General features: G+C 42.1%; 2 protein-coding genes across 2 annotated transcripts; both read right to left on the reverse strand.

The window, feature by feature from the left end:
• Window positions 1-158: 158 nt before the first annotated feature.
• gnpda1 (glucosamine-6-phosphate deaminase 1) lies at window positions 159-4,600 on the reverse strand. Its single transcript, XM_054792306.1, has 7 exons — window positions 4,515-4,600; window positions 4,234-4,361; window positions 3,995-4,096; window positions 3,729-3,911; window positions 3,464-3,648; window positions 415-589; window positions 159-351 (listed from the first exon to the last, which is right to left on the reverse strand). The coding sequence occupies exons 2-7, from the start codon at window positions 4,355-4,357 to the stop codon at window positions 293-295; spliced, it is 828 nt and encodes a 275-aa protein (XP_054648281.1). The 5' UTR covers window positions 4,358-4,361; window positions 4,515-4,600; the 3' UTR covers window positions 159-292.
• Window positions 4,601-6,869: 2,269 nt separating this feature from the next.
• On the reverse strand, window positions 6,870-19,059 carry hspa4b (heat shock protein 4b). Its single transcript, XM_054792768.1, has 19 exons — window positions 18,754-19,059; window positions 18,125-18,182; window positions 17,063-17,203; window positions 16,119-16,241; window positions 15,757-15,856; window positions 13,090-13,223; window positions 12,743-12,987; window positions 12,575-12,651; window positions 12,339-12,490; window positions 12,108-12,214; window positions 11,879-12,012; window positions 11,201-11,385; window positions 11,001-11,096; window positions 9,106-9,261; window positions 8,896-9,021; window positions 8,705-8,812; window positions 8,507-8,626; window positions 8,089-8,250; window positions 6,870-7,449 (listed from the first exon to the last, which is right to left on the reverse strand). The coding sequence occupies exons 1-19, from the start codon at window positions 18,858-18,860 to the stop codon at window positions 7,246-7,248; spliced, it is 2,535 nt and encodes an 844-aa protein (XP_054648743.1). The 5' UTR covers window positions 18,861-19,059; the 3' UTR covers window positions 6,870-7,245.
• Window positions 19,060-19,088: the final 29 nt, after the last annotated feature.

The raw sequence follows: 19,088 nt of genomic DNA on the forward strand, positions 1-19,088 counted from the left end.
AAACCAAGCAAAGACGACGTTTTGATGGTCTGTCATATTCCAAATAATAGGTAATATCTAAGTTATAAGTGCCAACTTAAAAAATTGTACTCATCAATCGGTTTGAACATACTGTAAAGGCAACACGAGTTCATAGTATGCCAGTCAAAGCAAACCCAGCAAGTACAAATCATTTATTAATGACAAATGAACAGTATTAACCAAATCCCCCACTCACATGTCACTGCTAAAATATAAAACAAATTATTGGAATGTTTTTTTTAAATGTTCACTCAATCCCCTGCAAGAAACATCACTTCTTGGGCTCTGAAGGAGGCAACTCTACCAGCTTGTTGTGCACATGCATCATCCCTACAGGGGGGGAACACAATAATAAGCATTTACCCATATCTTTATGTTGTGATTTAGTCTCACCTTTGAAATATTTAACCGTCTTCACCCGCAGTTCCAGGGTGGCATCCTCGTCACATACAAAAACAGTCTGTGGGTGCTGCTGGAAGGCAGATACAGTCCACATGTGGTTCACACCTTCTTCTATGGCTTTGTAAAGAGCAAATGCCTTGTGTGCCCCTGTGATGAGGATCATGACCTATGGAGGATATCAACATTTTCATTTCTAACCTTTTGGTTAAGAATGCCATGTCAAGATGCCTTGTGATTGACTGGCGACCCGTTCAGGGTGTACCCCGCCTCTCGCGCATTGTCAACTGGGATAGGCTCCAGCTCACACTTGGCCTTGACCAGGATAAGCAGTAGAAAATGAATGAATAGTGTCCTGTGTGAAAGGGCCTTGAGCAATGTTCCCTTTAATTTTTCCAAGTATCTGAGGATACACAAAAACGACCTGAGCATTCCTTGGACCCATGTGGGCAGCATCAGATGTGCATACTGTAGTATCGCACCTGTCCAAAAGCTGAGAACTGAGAACTTCCATTCTGTCATATTTTGTATATGACTGGTTTCAAACAGACGGCAAGGAGGATTCCACAATGTAGCTTTCTTTATTCTCAACCAGCCATGGTGTCATACAACGTAGTTCCGCTTAGATGCTGGGGCCATTTAAGTAAAGAGTTTGGCTTCTCAAAGGAATATGCGTTCAAAAGCGTAATACATTTGAGAAATTACAACATTATCAATCTTTTTTTTCCCTTTCATCATATCCATGGTGCGGGTAAGTAACAATTTATCAGTGTCCTAACTGTGTTTATTTTGTGTAAGTAATCAGACAAAAGGGGTTCGGCAGCTGTGTGGAAGTCCTCGGGAGCGCTTGGGAGTGTGACCAATCACATCGGAGTGGGCTCGGCGGGAGGCGTACATGGAGGAGGGCCGGGGGTGGAGTAAATTACACAGGCCGTTTGGGCGGGAGGCAGGAAACACTGCAGGAAGAGCTGCAGAGTACTGGAATATCTGCAAAGCTTTCTGTGCAGGTTATCGTGTGTAGCTGCTCTATAGGAGTCCAGAACTCAATAGAAAGGCCCGAAAATTAGTATAATAGGTCCCCTTCAAAAAAATTATCATTGCCAAAAAGCAACACTGTCGCCACCAATAGCGCGAGGTAGGACAACAACTGTAATTTCATTTTTGAATGATGTCTATATTGTTTTCATATCTTACTGATCTCAGTATTAGAATGTGTGTGCGTGTGTACGTTTTACTGAAAGACGGTGGCAGTGTTGGTGTGTTGTGTGGCAACTTTTCTTTTCTTTTTTTTTTTTTTTAAATAAAGAAATGTTTTATTGCAGTTGATTGATACCTCAAAGTGCTTATTCCTCCAGCAAATTTTGTAATACAAAAAGACCAACAGGCTGAGTACTCACACAAGGACTGATGTGACATAAACATCTGCTAACATTGGCCGAATTAATATTTAACATTGCATTTTATGCCTGACTCTCGGCTCAAAAAGTGAGCATATCTAGGGTATTCCCTCGGCTGAAAATCTATCTCGCTTAAAGATGGATCATTTCATCAGGGAATGCTTGCGGATCAGTGCGATCTTGAAAAAGTCTCTCCCGTTGTAGTGCTGCTTGAATCCCATCTCCGAATTACTTACATAGTGAAACAGTGGTGCTGTCATAGCCGATTTTAAGCTGAAAGTCTGGGCATAACCTGGTTAGCACAGTGATATAGCCGCTTTAAGAGAGAACTACCTTTCGTTGAACAGGCAAGCCCGGTTTTACACTCAACACACCTCACTAAACCACTAAACTCGCTTCGCAGTATACCCCCATTACCATTGTGTTATATGTTGTTACCGCTTGTTCCCTGTCACTCGCTAGGCTGCATTGCAAAATGGTACAGAATAAATTGTGAGGTGTTTATCAGGTTGGATTGTATTTTGTGCACTGCATGGATTTGCTGTGTGGTGAGAAAATGAAAGCAGTAGGCGATTGCATATGCACAGTTTAGAGGGAACACTGGTGCTGAGGGACATTGCAGGGTAGAAATTCAACAGTTTAATTTGCTTATCTTGCAATTGTGCAAATTTCTACTGTGTTAATTTCCATACATCTACATATATTCATGCTTATAATTCCCCTTGGAAAGTTTCCAAAGTATCCAATCCTAGTGACAGTATGGCCCCTTTGGCAGAGGAAACAAAATCAGCCCTTCAATTTTCCATCTTCTGACATATAGTGTCAAAAGCTGTATCAGATGCAGGACGACGCCCGAGTTAACACCGGACTCACTGTTGTGCTGAGACCAAAAAGTCTTTTACATGCCACACCGGTTAATTATCTTATTCTATGTTGCCTGCGTGGAAGTGAAAGTACAACCCTCACACATCAGCAAGCGTTATTATTACAGTAGATCTTCACAAGGGACAATACCATAGAAATGATACATGCATACTTAAAAGTAGTAGTCGGTGTACAGCTTGAATAGCAATAAAGATCTGTTATCCAGTTCAACACACAACCACTATTGTCTAAATGAGCTGCTAACACAAGTCAGTAGCAAGATACTGTAAATGTGTCTTGCCTACAGTCACACGTGGTGGTGGTACTGTCATGGTCTGGGGCTGCCTGAGTGCTGCCAGCACTGGGCAGCTGCGGTTCATTGAGAGAAACATTAATTCCAACATGCACCGTGACATTCTGGGCTATCTAACATGCACCACCTCCACCAGTGATGCCATCATGGAGGAGCGGAAGATTCCAGTAACAACCTGTGCAGCTCTGGTGACTTCCATGTCCATGTCTGACACTTTGGACATGTTCACTGTGTTGCCAGATACTTAGTAATGGCTGTGTGTTGAGTTATTTTAACAGGACAGTAAATGTATACGGCTATACAGTTCAAGCTCTACATGGACCACTCGAAAGTATATCCAAGTTTCATTCCTATAGTATTGTCGCTTTAGAAGACATCATAAAATGGTTGCTGCAATGTGGGGGGTGTGCTCATTTTAGTGAGATACAGTATCTAACCTGGACATGTTGATATTGATCTTATCTCTCACCTCCTTTGCATCCATGACGGTGCCCACTCCGACAGTCAGGGCCATGGTGGGCACCTTTGACAGGTCTCCGTCAAAAAATCTGGCATTAGCCATGATGGTGTCTTTTGCCAGCGTCTTCACCCTGGTTCTAGAAACCAGGCTGGACCCGGGCTCGTTAAAGGCAATGTGGCCATCTGGTCCGATACCTAAAATAACATGGAGAACATTTGGCTGATGTAAGAGATACGGCGACAAGATAAGGTCAATCATTGTCAGCATCGTTAACCTCCGACAAACAGCTCAATCCCCCCGGCTGCTGTTATTTTCTCCTCAAAGGCGTCACACTCTGCTTTCAAATCCGGAGCGTTGCCATCAAGGATGTGTGTGTTTTCTGCTCTTATGTCAATGTGCTTGAAGAAGTTATTCCACATGAAGGAACAGTAGCTCTCCGGGTGACTTCTGGGAAGTCCTGCATTGTTTTTTTAGGACAGTCCATTCAATAAGAGCAGTGACTGCATTACTTGTAGGAAAGGAGAGGGATGACTTACTTACCCACATATTCATCCATATTGAACGTCTTGACATACTGGAAGGAGATTTCCCCTTTCTTGTAATACTCAATAAGTTTCTTGTAACATCCCAAAGGTGTGCTTCCTGTATAAAAGCAAAATCATAAAAATGATGTTATTTTGTGTAGCAAGTTAAGGTAAGGTTGAGAAGCCAGAGGTAAACAACATTCAGGAGCACTATGTTAGTCAGCTGCAGTGTAACAGTGACTGTCAGTGACTTACCCGTTGGAAGACCAAGTGTGAAATATCTGTCCGGCCCAGGTTTGAAAAGCAAAATCTTATTCCTCACGTATTTTGCAGCCCACTCGCTAGACGCCTCGTAGTCGTCGAGAATAATCAGTTTCATTTTCCTGTAAAAATAAGACAACCACTTTGTCAAAAGTTAAGATTTCAGGACAGAACACACCTACATCAGACTTTAGACTCATCAACTAATACAGTACTTGTGCTGTCGTATTGCACGATAAAGCGTACAGAAAGAAGTTAGGCTATGTGGCGCTTACCTAGGACTGTGTGCACTGACGGTCTGATCATGTGATCCGGCGCTGTGGCGGATGAATACGAAAACGGAAGTGACGGCAGAGTGTTTCCGTTTTCCTTAAATCACACGAGGTACTTCAGCGGTTTAATTTCAAGATGTGTTTGTCTTCCCAACTAACTCTGGTTGGCACGAAGCCCCGGAGGGGACATGGAGAAAAAAAATGATGGGTAAAAAAATAAAAAAGAACGAACTTTTGCGTTCCCTCGCAAAACCATGTCCCCTTCGGGGCTCCGTAATATTACATATTATTCCTGTGTTTTTTGTTAAAATATAATTCTATATCAGAAAAGAGGTTATTTTAAGGGACGACGGTTGCGTTATTTGAAGGAATGGGAGAATCTCCCCGCTTTTTAATTTCAAATATAGATGTTCTGCGAGCCTCTTCATCTGCTTTGTACACTATGTACGCTGTGCAAATGTAGTCTGCTACGTACGAGATGTGAGTGGTAAGATGGCCTCTCTGTGGCTTCAGCGGCTTGCACGGGCGCGTGCGACGTATGGTATATCCAGATTTATTAGTACAGATCAGTGAGCCACTGCAAGCAGGAATCGTGTATTCATGTATGGACTAGTCATCCTGGCAGAATGACTCGCCCACCACTCTTGCTTTTGTCTTTGTCATTACCAAATGACGAACCACAAATGGAAAAGACAAAGACAAAACAGGAAAAGCGACGCCAAAATGGAAAAAACAAAGACAATACAGAAATCATTCTTTTGTCTTTGTCATTACTAAATGCAATGACAAAACACAAGTGGAAAAGACAAATACAAAACAGGAAAAACAACGGCAAATTGGAAAAAACAAAGACAATACAGAAAAAACTATTACAAAATGGAAGAAGAATATGACTATCCATCCATCCTCTATACCGCTTCTTCCTCATTAGGGTTGCGGGAGCATGCTGGAGCCTATCCCAGCTGACTTTGGGCGACAGATCGCTTCTTCCTCATTAGGGTTGCCCACCTCATTAGCCTATCCCAGCTGACTTCGGGCGACAGGTGGGGTACACCCTGGACTGGTCGCCAGCCAATCGTAGGGCACATGTAGACAAACAATCATTCACACTCACATTCATACCTATGGACAATTTAGAGTCGCCAATTAACCTCACCTGCATGTTTTTTGGAATGTGGGAGGGAGAACATGGGGGAGAACATGCAAACTCCACACAGAAATGCCCAAGGGAGAATCGAACCCAAGCCTTCCCGATCTCCAGACTGTTACTGTGTTGGCCAACATGCTAACCACTAGACCACTGTGCGGCCTGAATATGACTACATTTGTATATTCTTGTATTATTGATTCTCTTTGTATTTCCACATTTGCATATTTTTTTTATCATGGATTCTCTTTGTATTTCCACATTTGTTTATTTTTGTATTATTGATTCTCTTTGTATTTCAACACGTATTCCCTTTTAATTTTGCCACTCCTGTGATACCATAATTTTTGCCCAGTTCACCTGCCAGACTCAACTGACGTACTGGTTCAATGACCAACTGTATACAATCATATTGAAATGATCGTATTATTTTATATCTTCATAGAAGTTTAAAATAGCTTTTACATCTTTAAAATATGCAGTCAATAAATAATGAACGTGAACATGTGTCATAACGTGGAAAGTACAAGTATAACCAAAAGTAAATCAACACTGTAAATTTAATTCAAGTATAAAAATCATTTAGTATCAACTACTTCTGAGGAAGTAGTAACTGTTTATATACTGACAATTCAGTAAAACAAATACCACATTTAGCCTGCAGAAAATAAAACTAATATTTTCAAGTCACTGAAATGCAGATGAATTCTGTCAGCTCAAAAGGAGATGAACTGTTTCAGAGGAAAGGGATGAAATAAAGAAATAAAACCAAATGGATCGTTTGCCGATATAAGATCAAAATGGGCGAAAATCTTTAATTTGGGATTCAATGGAAGAATTGTGCTTCCAAAGATTTGTTGGTATTGCTGAGACGTTGCTCTCCGGTGACAGAAGGCCAAAGAGCAACTGTATCGGTCACGTGACGTTTTCTTAAAGCGATATGCGCAGCGACACGGGGTTTCGCTCTTTGAGCTCGATACATGCGCTGACCCGTCGATGTGCCCCGGACCCATCACTACTACGCAATTATAAATTATACCATGTTTTAAAACAAAACATGTTAAAATATTTCATTTTGTATTTTTCTGATTATGTTGTGTTTATTCACCAGCCGTTCAATATATAACTGTATTTAGCATCATATTTGAGGTTGAGTTAACAATGTTGTGCATATGAAACATTGAAATTAAGACGTAGGCCATGTGAGTTGCTCGATTTCTTACAGTACAAGCCATTTTCAATACCTTTATTAAAACCATATTGTGACACAGACCAGAACACGTACAGAGAGCACACAACAGAAATAAATACCATCATGTGTACGGCGCTCATTGTCAAACAGGCTTATTGCAGCTGGCTTCGGAATTATGTCATCAGGGGGAGGAAAAAAAAAAAGAAAAAAAAAAGAGAGAGTGTGATGGATGCCATGGCATTCAGATAGAGCCACCACGCGGAGCTGGGATTAGTGTGCTAAAAAAACTCTGCCTGTTGACTGAAGTGCATTTCCTGAAACGCTCCCACCTGCACTGATATACACTCAAGACTGCAACTCATTCTCAAAGCAGCTAGCCCCTAACTTTGGAGCTTTTAGTCAAGGTCCATCTCAGGCTTGTTTGCCGTTTCTGAGGTGGCGTTGCCTGTGCTCTCGCTCGTTCCTTTGTCTGCGCCGTCTTCCGGGGCTTTCTCCTGTCCGTTCACAGGCCCGTTCTGCTCTGCTGGCGTTTCCTCCTTTGGCAACTCTACCTTGGGTTTGGGCTTGGTCACGATAGGGTTGCAGGCAGAGAATAGTTCCTGGAAATATCACATATAAGAACATAACATAAGAAGATGCAAGAATTCTAATGGATTTTCACAAATGGGCAGGGGTGTTCATTTATTCAACTGCAGACAGTGTAAGGCATTTGATAGGAGGCCCCTAATAACACCGAGCCTCACACAAGGCCACTACACCTGGAGGCACAATCAGGTCCTCAAGAGTCTTGAGTCAGGTACTTCGAATTCAGAGCATAAAAACATCTTTTTCACCACCTTAAAACTTGGCACAAACTGTAATACGGGGAATGTGTGAAGCTGAGCGCCATCTGACACGCTGCTGTTGAGTTCCTCATGAAAGGAAGTACAAGGACCCTTGCTTGGGGGGGGGGCCTATCATCAAAACACCAATGAAGGAGGGTGCCCACCTTACAACCCCAAGTTAAGTTTGAAACCCACCCCCTTCCAGCCCTCATCCAAAAGATAGGGTGTGGGAGGAAGGGAGTGGTTGAAGGACGACCCGGTCCGGCGGGGCAGTGTTTGGCCCCAGGTCGGGATCTCACTGCCTCCCCACCTTCCAGGCACTACTCGACTCATGATTGGGCATGGGACACAGGCTCTGGCTTGATCGAAGATTTTTTTCAAAAGGATCTCCGGCAGGCTTTGTGTGCGTCTCACCCTGGTTTTTGCTTGAATTTCTTGCACTTTGATGGAGGGATCCATTGTCAAGCTCTGTTTGCTTTGCTGGTTCATGGCGCTGTTCATCCACATCATCACTTCAGTGGCCAGTTTGTCCACTTTGGTGACGTCTGCCTCATCTAGATGGTCGTACTGTTCCTCCTGGCCCACAGAAAAGTTCAATTCAGTCATGAACGTTTGAAGACGTCAATGATTTTTTTTGTAAAACTTCTTTTCATAGTATAGTCAAATTTTATAATCATAGTGCAATGAGGCAAATAAAGCGTGAAATTTTAAACAAGGTTCACATTTGTGGCAGTATGTGGATAAATATACAATGCACAGATTACAATGTAAGAACACAGTATTGTGGTGTGCAATTTTGCCTGTAGTGCAAGTGAATACAGTAGGACTGTACCTTCATTTTGCACGCTTCAACAAATTTCATATACTGCTGGATTTGTTTCCCCAATTCTTCAAATGTCTTAGGTCTCTCCTCAGCCTCATTGAATCGATCCTGGATGGGCTGCCCGAGTTTCTGCAAAGTGGAAGCCGTTTAAGGCCATCTAAATATCATTTTTATCCCGTTGTGTGGACTTATTTGAACAGTAATTACCTTCAACTCTGCCAGTCTGTCAATGTACACCTGCTTGGATTGGTCCTCTCCATCCTCATACAGCCAGTTCTCAGTATCCCCAAGTTTTACTGACAAAGCATCTCTCTCCTAACAAACGAAACACATCATCACATTAGGAACGCTGAACCTCATTCTTGCTTCCCTAACGTGGTTCCGTAGTGTGAACTCACAGCTTCTCCAACAAACTTCTCCAGCATGCCGTGGAGTTTGTCCCTCATCTCGTACACGTACTCTTCCACATTATTCTTGGCGTCGTTCCTCTCCTTTTCCAGCTTGTCCTGCATGATCATCTTACCCTGAGGAGCGATCAAAATCACTTCATGTCAAAATGGCAAGTGGACAGTTTTGGTCATGTGGGGAGCTGGGGGAATTGTCAGTACCTCATTTTCTACAAAAAGATTGAGCATGTCATCTGCCAGCTGCCACTGTGGACTGTTTTCAATAGGAAGCTCCAGGACTTTTGTTTTGACTTTGGGCTTTTTGGCTTGAGGAGGCTGGTCAGACTTCTTCTCGCCTTTGCCCTCCTCTGTGGTAGTCTAAAAATAAAAAAGGTAAGATCAGGCGTCATTCAAATTAAAGAGAGTATTAGCACAAATCTGGTTCTGGACATTGTAAACATTAATTTGATGCCTTTTGTACATTCAAGATGCTAAAACCAATCCAATGTAAGTCAATATATGCCAAGATATCTCAACAAAACGTCCACAGCTAAGCTTTGGGTTTATAGGTGACAAATCAAATTAGTGTCATATCAAATAACATACAGTCATGGAAAAAATGATTAGACCACCCTTGTTTCTTCAGTTTCTTGTTTATTTTATTACCTGATAACCTTTTTTTGGATAAATAGAACAATGACAACAAAAATAGTTCAGAGTGCATATTTCACACTTTAACCGCGTTCACTGGGTATGTGGAATGAAGGGTTACATTCAAAGACAAATTCACATGTTTTGAGTGTATTTTGTGGGATTTCCAAGTATACTCAAATGCAGTTAATTCTTCCGCATTAAGTGTTACACAGCGCACTTGAACGCATTATCAAGGGAACAGTGTCTGGCCAGCATGGAAGGCTCAGTTCAGTTAGGTCCGACACAAAGAAAGAAGACAATTATGGAGGTGGTCATCGTTTGTGTGCGTTATATGGACCAATAAGTAGGTTTAATGATCATGTTTTCCATCAAGAGTGAGTTACACTCAGCATTAGTTATAAGAATATCCACTTATAATTTTAATTTGTTTGTGTTGTTGTTCCAGGGAAGGACGAAGAGACATGTTTACAAGTTGGAGAGCCATACAGTATATACGCGGTGCTTACACTTGCACGCATTTTGCCCCCGCATCGTACCACAATTTGCCGTGGCAATGCGTGTGATTTAATTATGGCACGCCTAAACGCCAAGACTAGTTTGCGCACTGTTTGCATTCTGTATATGCATGCATTACACACTTGACACGCAATTAGTGACCGAAAATGGTGCGCATTGGCAAAATATGACCACGCTCCCGCTCAAGTTATGTACGCCTTGTCAAGTAGTGTTTACATCTAGTGCACGGCAATAGTACGCGTTATGCGCATTGTTCCCGCATGGGTATGCATTGTCACCACCACTTGCCGCATCCGTGAAGCAGTCGTGGCATTTGTGTCCTGCGTTATGCCACGCAACAGCAGGCATCACCGCTATAGCTTCATTAATTCTTCTATTTGCAGCCCCACACAGTTTACACATACATCACACCGGCTTACCACCAATTTACTCATTGGCATGCCATTGGTGCGTAAAATATGTGCACCTCTGCGGGGACAAAGTACGTGTAAACAAATGTAAACAAGGATTATGATGTTGGAATTCAACTACCATTGATGTGTTCAAGTTGGACTAAAGCTATAAAAGAGCAGCAAACTGTGCCTGCGTCTGCCGTCACAACAGAGGTGTAGCTTGCCCTGTGTTAATTACATTAAATACGTTAATGTAATTATTTAAATACAGTTACCACATTATTTTTGACAGACCTACTGAATCCATTTTATTTTTACAATACGACAAGGGCCAATTTAAAATGAGCTGCAGGCCAAAAATAGCCACCAGGTTGTACTTTGGACACCCCTGATTTAAGCCTATTTAGAACTGCCTCCAAGTTTACTGTAAATATGATATATACTGTAACAAGGTCAGCTGGGTGCTATTTAAACATTGTGGATATTTCATATTCATCCATCTGTGATGAAAGACAGTCACTAGTAACATTGTGTTTTCGCAAAAGCATAGTTCACCTCCATCTCCTCATTCTCTCGAGGGGTCTTTTCATCTTGTTCTTTCGGACCATCTCCCTCATCCTGCGGCTCCTCCTGGTCAGTCTGCATCTTGTTCTACAGAGACAGAGGGCACTACATGTTATTTTTTTCCTCTCAATACACACACAGCTGATGTTGGCAGGAATGATCTCTGATGACAAAGATCAGTTTGTTCATACCTCTCCATCCTTTTCATTGGCCTGCTCAGTCTCCATGGGTTCGTCTGTCTCATCAGATTTGAGCACTTCGACCAGAGAAGCGCTGGACACACTAAAGATTCCGTGAATGTTCACTCGCACCTTAACTTTTACCTTGGAGCTTTCGCCAGATGCCTGCGGGACAACTTTCTGGATCAGGAACTGGCCTGTGTGAACAATAATAGGCAGGAAGAATGAGGAATCCACAGACGACCTTTGATCATAGTGATAATATTTGCAGATTGGCCATCACATTTGTGTTCAGGGTGATTTTATTGTGGAAAAAACATTTTGGACAGAGAAACCTCTAAAGCAGGGGTGTCAAACTCAATCGCACAGGGTGCCGGTTAGTCAAATTCCCTGTGATTACACAAAAAATGTGCCTCTTTTGTTGTAGAAAACTTCAGAGTTCAAAGCACTGTCATGGATGATCTTTACCTCAAAAGAGTTCAGCAGGCATTCATGGATTTATTCTGCGTGTGTGTTTTCACCATACCTCACCAGAGTTCAGTTCAATGTAAGAACAATTCAGGCTTTTGCTTCTTCTTAGGCATTTTTGCAACGCTTATTTCAAAGGAAGACCAAGGGATGTAAAGAAAAGATCTTGAGGATCTGTGATGAAATGTGTTTCACCTTACAGGTTCTACTGTGGTTACTTACCGATGGTAGGATCAGGGTACGGCAGCGTATTAGGACTGTTGTAGTAGGCTTCCAAAGAGAAAGGCTCCTTGCGGTAGAACGTCAACACTTTGGAAAAAGGTGCCACGTGGTTCATGGGAAACACCTCGCAATCACTGCAGTGCAAAACAGAGTGAAATCGATTATTGCTACATTTCATATCAAGGAGCAGAGAGCATAAAGAAGATGTAGAAGTCATCTTTTGTTTTACCTTACACCTTCCTCAGCAGCAGAATGCCACTTCAAGGAGATGGGATACGGAACGGCGTCTGTGATGGAGAATTCACGCACTTTGAAGGCAGGTGACAGGATTGCGCACTGTTGTGATGGAAAGAAACGCAACATTTTCACATTATTACAGTCAACAGACGCTCACTTAAGCTGTGCCAAATGCTGCGAGAAAATAATACGGCAGCAGATGAAAAAAGGCAGTGTGATGTACCTGCAAAGCACATCCTCTGGCCACTGCCTCGTCAGCATTCAGCGTGGTGCTTAATTCCTTCCCAAAGAATTTGCTGATCCTCTCTTTGACGGCCGGGATCCTGGAAGCCCCACCCACAATCTCTACCGCATAGATGTCTTCCTTTTTTAGTTCTAAGCGGAAACAATGAAAGTTAATGATGGTAATATTGCAATCAACTTGTGTCGCGACAGAATGAAGCAAAGCCTGATTCTCACTGGATTGTTCCAGAAGTCTCTGCAGGGGAGGCTCCACTCTGGCCAAAATGTCTGCACTCATCTCTTCAAATAGACCCCTTGTGAAAGAGAAGAGACATCAGAAAGGTACCTTCCAAGTGTGCTAAAACTGATCTAATGAGGTTAAATCAAACTTGCTGTTTTCCTGACCTATTGAGCTTTCCCGTTACGTCAATCTCGTTCATGAAGCACTCGATGTTAAGCGGCAGGTCGGAGGAGTTGGCACTCATGAGCTTTTTCAGTTTCTCACACTCTTGGTAAAGCCTGACCAGAGCCCGGGGCTTGGACTTCACATCCAGCTTGTACTTCTTGGCAAATTCCTCACAGAAATACCTGACTAATACCTCATCAAAGTCCTTGCCTCCCAACTCAGCATCACAGGCTGTGGCAAGAACCTGGGAGACAGGGAAAGAGAAGCAAACAAACAAACAGCTGAAACAAAGCTTGTCACAGCTTTGATAAACAAACACAAAACAGGCTTTTTAACCATGCCTGACCTTGAGTTTGCCCTTGTTGAAGGCACACACTGATGTCTGGTATCCAGAATGGCCCAGGTCTACAAACACCACATTCCTGGCCTTCTCCTCAGGAGCGGGTAGATCCTGCTTATAGATCCCATATGCCAAAGCCACTGCAGGGAACAGTTGCATATAATAACAGAAGAGCACAAACTTCAGATTCACCTTGTGTACTGGTAAGTAAACATGTTGTGGCAGGAAAAGCATGGGTGTGACTGATGAAAGGAAGGGTGGCTGAATTCCAACAGTGTTCTTTCCTTTTTGTTTGTCATATCAAATTGGCCCATGTGTCCAAAAAGCAGCATTTACAATCGACACAAATCCTGTGAGCTGCTATGTCAAAATTGCATCTATTTTGTAAGAGAAAAAAGAAGAAGATGTCTCCTTTGTCATGGTTTTTCCTAATTGCTGTAATTGATAAGTATGGAAGGCCCAGAAGATATGCCTTGGTATCCTAGCAACAGCAAAACAGCAAGAAAATTCTTCAAAAGGAGGTCATAGACGTACCCTAAAATAAAAGAGTACAGTACATGCGATGAAAATAAAATTATCCTGTACAGTTTATCTTATTATGGATACTGGCCAAAGCATACTCGTGTGTTTACCAAATGGAAGTATCCATGTTACCTTTTACATTCTACAACAACAACAACAATAATAATAACAATCAAATCTGCTCCAAGAAATTGTAAAAAAAAAAAAACACGCAAAGTAACATTTTAACATACTTAGCACATTACATACAGTACAGCAATGATGCCTTTTCTTTTCTATTTTAGGGCAAGACCAATATTAGCAGAATGGTTCCTTCTGGGTAACCCATAGTTGTTGCAACATATTACATTTATTACAACAAAGAAATCAAAAAGATATGTACCAACAAAAATGATGTTCCTGCTTGGTCATCAATAAAGTAACTTTCTAAAATACCCCCTTTTTGGGTTCCGACCCTTACAGCCGTCCTCAAATTTTATGTTGAGGAAAGCGGACAATGTCAATGTCGACTTAAGCGGGCACTTTCCAATAATAAGTAGGGGTGTCACGAGGCTCTCAATTCACGGGACGAGGCGATGCACAAGATTGGGTCCACAAGGACGAGACGATATTTTGACATTCATTTTAAGAAAAGTACAATGGAAAACAAATACGATCGGACAAAACGTTTTTGTTTAACCGGGTCGTATAACAATACAGGAACGTTTTGAAATGTTTATTGTCCCACATTTTTTTAGACCAAATAAATCACTAATCCTATGATAATATATAATATATCATAATAACACAATATTTCCTTTAATATTTTATCTTTCACTCTAAGTGGCAAAATTGGCATTTGTGACATGCATTTTCTGACAGGCAATTCGTACAGTCTGTCAAACATTTTCAAACATTTGCAGCATTTCAACTGTTAAAGAGCAGCATTTCTTTTGTCCAGCTGTCCTTTGATATATATAATGGAAAACAAAAAAACATTTATAATTAAAAAAAACGCTATAAATATTTTTAAAAGATAATTATTTGTGCTTTTTTGTTATTCGTATCAACATTTTAGCTTTTTCTAGTTACATTTGGCCTCTTTGCTCTATTTTTCCTATTTTGCTGAGTTTTTATTTTATTTCTGCAATGAGCCACGTTCCACAGATGACCCCTGGGCCACACTTTGGACACCCGGGCGTGTTTAGCCAGAAAAGTGAGGTTCTGCCAGGCGGGTGACGGGAGGAGTGTGTCCTAGTTCTGCCTTCTTGGCTCTGTCACTGGTCAGGGACTGGGTTACATTGTGCAGGGGTTTATGCAGCTTTCAGAACGGCATTGCACTGCGGTAGGAAGGTAGAGCTCCACTCCCGCTCGCCTGCATGGCGGATAATTTACCTTGTTGACTGCTTGTATTTAATTACCGAATAATGCCTGACACAAGAAACATTTCCTGTTTCTCACTTTCAATAGGCGCTAAATATAGCGACCATGTCGCAAAACTGTCAACATGCATTTTTACACATGAGGTGTGGTATGAAGCGAGTTGGTCGCCACAGTACCATTATTAACAAAGCAAGACACTCACTTTGTCAAAGTCACAGATACGCCTGACTTTCATTTCTGCTGCTAAGTTGGAGCATTAACACAGCGGCAGCCGTGGCATAAACAGCCACGTCACTTGTTGCCGCTGACGCTGGGAACAGCAAGGTTAATATTGTGCGTAAAGCACTTAATTTAGGGCTCCAATAATGCCTTGCGCACTGCCACCTCCATATTACTGCATTATAATTCATAACAGCAACGCCATAGTTCAGTCTGATCGGCTTCTGGATGCTCTGTTCTCGCGAGACAATACGACAATACATCGGACCAGCACTTGAGTTATTCAACATAGATGGGTGGGCGACATAAACAGGTTCCACTGTACGACATTAAATCAGCCATTTTTGTCATCTAAAACTGATTGGACAGCATTTGTGACAGTTCGGTTTAGGGTTGGATAATAGCCTTGACACTGGTAGAGAAATCACACCGGCGTTTGTTTTAAGAAACTGGTTGTAACGAGTGTGAACTCGCGCTTAGGTTTGGCAAAGGCTGACCTTGGAGAAGCGCCATAGTGGACACTGTTTGGTCTTCCCGTTCTAACAGTATGTACAAAACCACAGTACACACCTGCAGTAGTCTCATTCATGAGTCTCAAGCAGTTGAGTCCTGCAATCTGTGCAGCATCCACCACTGATCTCCTCTCAGAGTCAGTGAAGTAACATGGAACCTGGTAAGACAACAGGACATATACTGTAGTAGTCTTGTAAAGATAAAAGGCCTGTTTGCATGCTTTTTCTGACGAACAACTCAGGTGTGCTCATGTACCATGGCTGAAGTTGGGTGTAAACCTTCCAATCATTATTACATTAGGCATTGCCAAAGTAACAAACAGAACAACATGCCATTGCCAGTTAAAAGGATAACCTTGGGTGCAAGCAAAAAAATGTGCATCCAATGCAAACACAGCAACACTGTATTGTGATACTTACAGAGACTACACAGTCAGCTACGGGCTTCTTCAGTGCACCTTCTGCCGTCTCCTTCAGCTTGGTGAGAAGCATGGCGGTGACCTGTTCAATGCTGAACACCTTCTCCTCTTCCATGTACATAACCTTTTAGGAATAGCAGATTAATCACTATTAGTGTGACATGATTATTTTACTGCGCCTTAAAAAAAAAAAAAAAAAAAAGCCGCCCAAATCTTGGTGCAGACAAATTATTGTCGCCATAATAAAATAAGTCAAACTGTGCGTCATTCTTTAATTATGCACGGTGATGAAAAGAGATCCTGGCTGTGTGTCTGGAGATTTAAATATTACATGAAGTTATGCTGTTGGGCCTCCTGTGTGCAGAGCTCTCTTAAATTGACGCACATTACTGCCGGGTTGTCATTTGCACCGGATCATCCTCCAGAATGTTTAATCTGTGGAACCTCTAAACGTAACTGAGTACATTTATAAGCTGTTTTTTTCTTTTTTTTTTAAGGATATCCCTCTAAAGTCGCACAAAACTCCGGTCCACCGTCATGCAACCGGAGACTTCCATGCAAGATGACTTCTCAGTGAGCATCTAAGATAATGATTCACTTCACATGCAGTTTCCTGTGGGTTCCTCTGTACATTTGAGTTGAACGATGCCATTAATATAACCTTGTTACGTCACAGAACTCCTTTACAAACACAATATATAAATGTTTTATTGAAAATGCACATGATTAGGAAAAAGTTGACCATGTTACACTACTGCCCACGTCCCTCACTGAGTTGTGCTGAATTTCAAATTTTATCTCGGCTTAGCACCACGACACAGAGAAGGTTCGTCATGAAAGCAAATCATTATCTAAACACTTTATGGTACAAGTGGACTGGCACATTTACTTGAGATCAGGTGAAACATAACGGTCAAACCTTGACATGTCTCACTTTAAGCTCACCTTGATTCCAGTCGTTCCTGTAGGCATTTGTGCAACATCGTAGACCAGACTGGATTGGAGGCGCTGCACAAATGGATCCGAGAACGCCCGACCGTGAAACCTCTTGAAGCCCTGCACCGTGTTCTTACAGTTTGTGACAACCTGTTAAACCATGAAGATATACATATAAGAAAAAAATAAAACGCATGGAACACCTGTACGGTGGCCAACAGGGGCAAATGTCAAAACTCTCTGAAGACAGAAACGATCCAAAACGAAACACACACGAACACATGAAATTGGAAAATGCTGCAATCACAAACGTTGCGGGATCAAAAGCAAACTCTCCCCCCCCCCCAAAAATGCTGCGAATGTGAAAATCACACACAAACCCTACAAACAACTGCATGAGAGAAATGATGCAAGTTCATGGAACAAAGTACAAGTTAGCCATGCTACCAGAAAGCTAGCCAGGCCACCAGAGGCGACGTCGGCAGACTTGAGGAATGTCCCTCTTTAAACAAAGACTTGCGCAGGATGACCAGAAGAAAGTCGGCGGAGTGAAAAGGTAGCTTTTTCTTTACATCTTTGTTTGGTTTAACAAAGACATTTTCTACATGTTTTTTTATTTTGTTTGGTTTAACAACCTTTTCATCCCACTCATGTCTTTGAAAAAGGACATCCCACAGGTGTGGCTCCTCTGGAAGCCTGGCTAACTTCCCGGTTGCATGTTCACTGAACTTGCAGCATTTATCACATGTAGTTATTTTTGGATTTGTGTGTTTTTGGCATTTGCAACATTTTTCTAGTGCATGTGTTTTTGATCCAGCGATGTTTATGTGATTATACAGCATTCTTAATCTGCAGCATTTTCCCATTGGACGTGTTTTATGTGTGTTTTGGTCATATCTGTATTTGGAGACTTAGGACGTTGCTGCGCCCTGTCGGCCACCGTACATTTGACAGTCAAGTGGCTTTGTGATCTATTTGACATCACTACTACCACCAATGCCACATTGTCATTCCCAAATATTCCAAGAACATTAGTCACATTCTCAACACCACCACCAAGCAGAATCATACCTGGCTTTTTGCAGCTGCACCAATTGATCTATTCCGTGGCCCAAAAGAAACACATGCTCTATAAATAAAATAAAAAAGACATTTCAGATGTTGCCACATTTTGTACAGTGAATCTGTCACAAGCAGTTATATTTTATTGTGATGCATTTGTTTGCTTAATGCAGCCGTGTTTAAATGTATCAGTTATGAAGAGATGGGGATTTGGAAGAGCTAAGATGAAACGCAATGACTTGATGAAGCCGTTTTTGACAGCAAGTGTACGGCGGCCTCCTCCCATCACGCGCTTTTCCGTGCCCACAGGCAAAATCAATCGCCTACATTTTCAGTTCTGCGCTATACTGTAACATTTATGTGCTGTCATTATGTGATCATCATATATCTTGAGAACAAAGTTCAAATAAAAAAGCAAAGCGGCGTCTTTTTTCAACTCGAGCTAGTGTCATGATTGCGCTAGCATTAGCTGTAACGTTAACATGCCGTTTCCTGTTGTGAAACCATTAGCATGCTAACTATCCAAGTTAGCACTGCTAGCGTCACACAAGAGAAATGATCACAGGTGGATTCGTGCACATTCCCCAACTTGTTAGCGGGACACAAGTCACAAAAATGAAGTTACTGCTCATACTTACGGTGTACACCGGTCGCTGTACTCGTTGGCGACCGTTTCAATCCCACCGGCTCGGGCTACTGCTACATAGCAGTTCAAATATCCCACGTCGAATCCGACAACTGACATCTTAACTAGCTAACTGAGCAGGGTAACGTCCAGTGAATACTATGAAAAGCAGTGCAATTTTGATGGAGAAACGAAGACTCGGCAGCTATGTAGGCTATGCTTTCACTCAGCGACCGTTGATCCACCCTTGTTCTTGTTCCATGAAGCTGAGCAGCAGCATGCGGTATACCGGCTGATGAACTACAGCCTTCAAGAATTTTCTATCCGTGTCGCCAACCAATAGCGTGA

The sequence above is a fragment of the Dunckerocampus dactyliophorus genome, chromosome 11 (assembly GCF_027744805.1).
Source record: "Dunckerocampus dactyliophorus isolate RoL2022-P2 chromosome 11, RoL_Ddac_1.1, whole genome shotgun sequence".
NCBI classification, from domain to species: domain Eukaryota; kingdom Metazoa; phylum Chordata; class Actinopteri; order Syngnathiformes; family Syngnathidae; genus Dunckerocampus; species Dunckerocampus dactyliophorus.

Excerpts from the sequence above, each read along its gene's own strand:
- gnpda1 (XM_054792306.1), bottom strand. The coding sequence starts at position 4,357 with ATGAAACTGATTATTCTCGACGACTACGAGGCGTCTAGCGAGTGGGCT. Across the intron at positions 3,912-3,994 it reads CAATATGGATGAATATGTGG|GACTTCCCAGAAGTCACCCG; the intron begins GTAAGTAAGTCA and ends AAAACAATGCAG. Across the intron at positions 590-3,463 it reads CCGTCATGGATGCAAAGGAG|GTCATGATCCTCATCACAGG; the intron begins GTGAGAGATAAG and ends TATCCTCCATAG.
- hspa4b (XM_054792768.1), bottom strand. The coding sequence starts at position 18,860 with ATGTCAGTTGTCGGATTCGACGTGGGATATTTGAACTGCTATGTAGCA. Across the intron at positions 12,988-13,089 it reads TCAACAAGGGCAAACTCAAG|GTTCTTGCCACAGCCTGTGA; the intron begins GTCAGGCATGGT and ends CCTGTCTCCCAG. Across the intron at positions 11,097-11,200 it reads CCAATGAAAAGGATGGAGAG|AACAAGATGCAGACTGACCA; the intron begins GTATGAACAAAC and ends CTGTCTCTGTAG.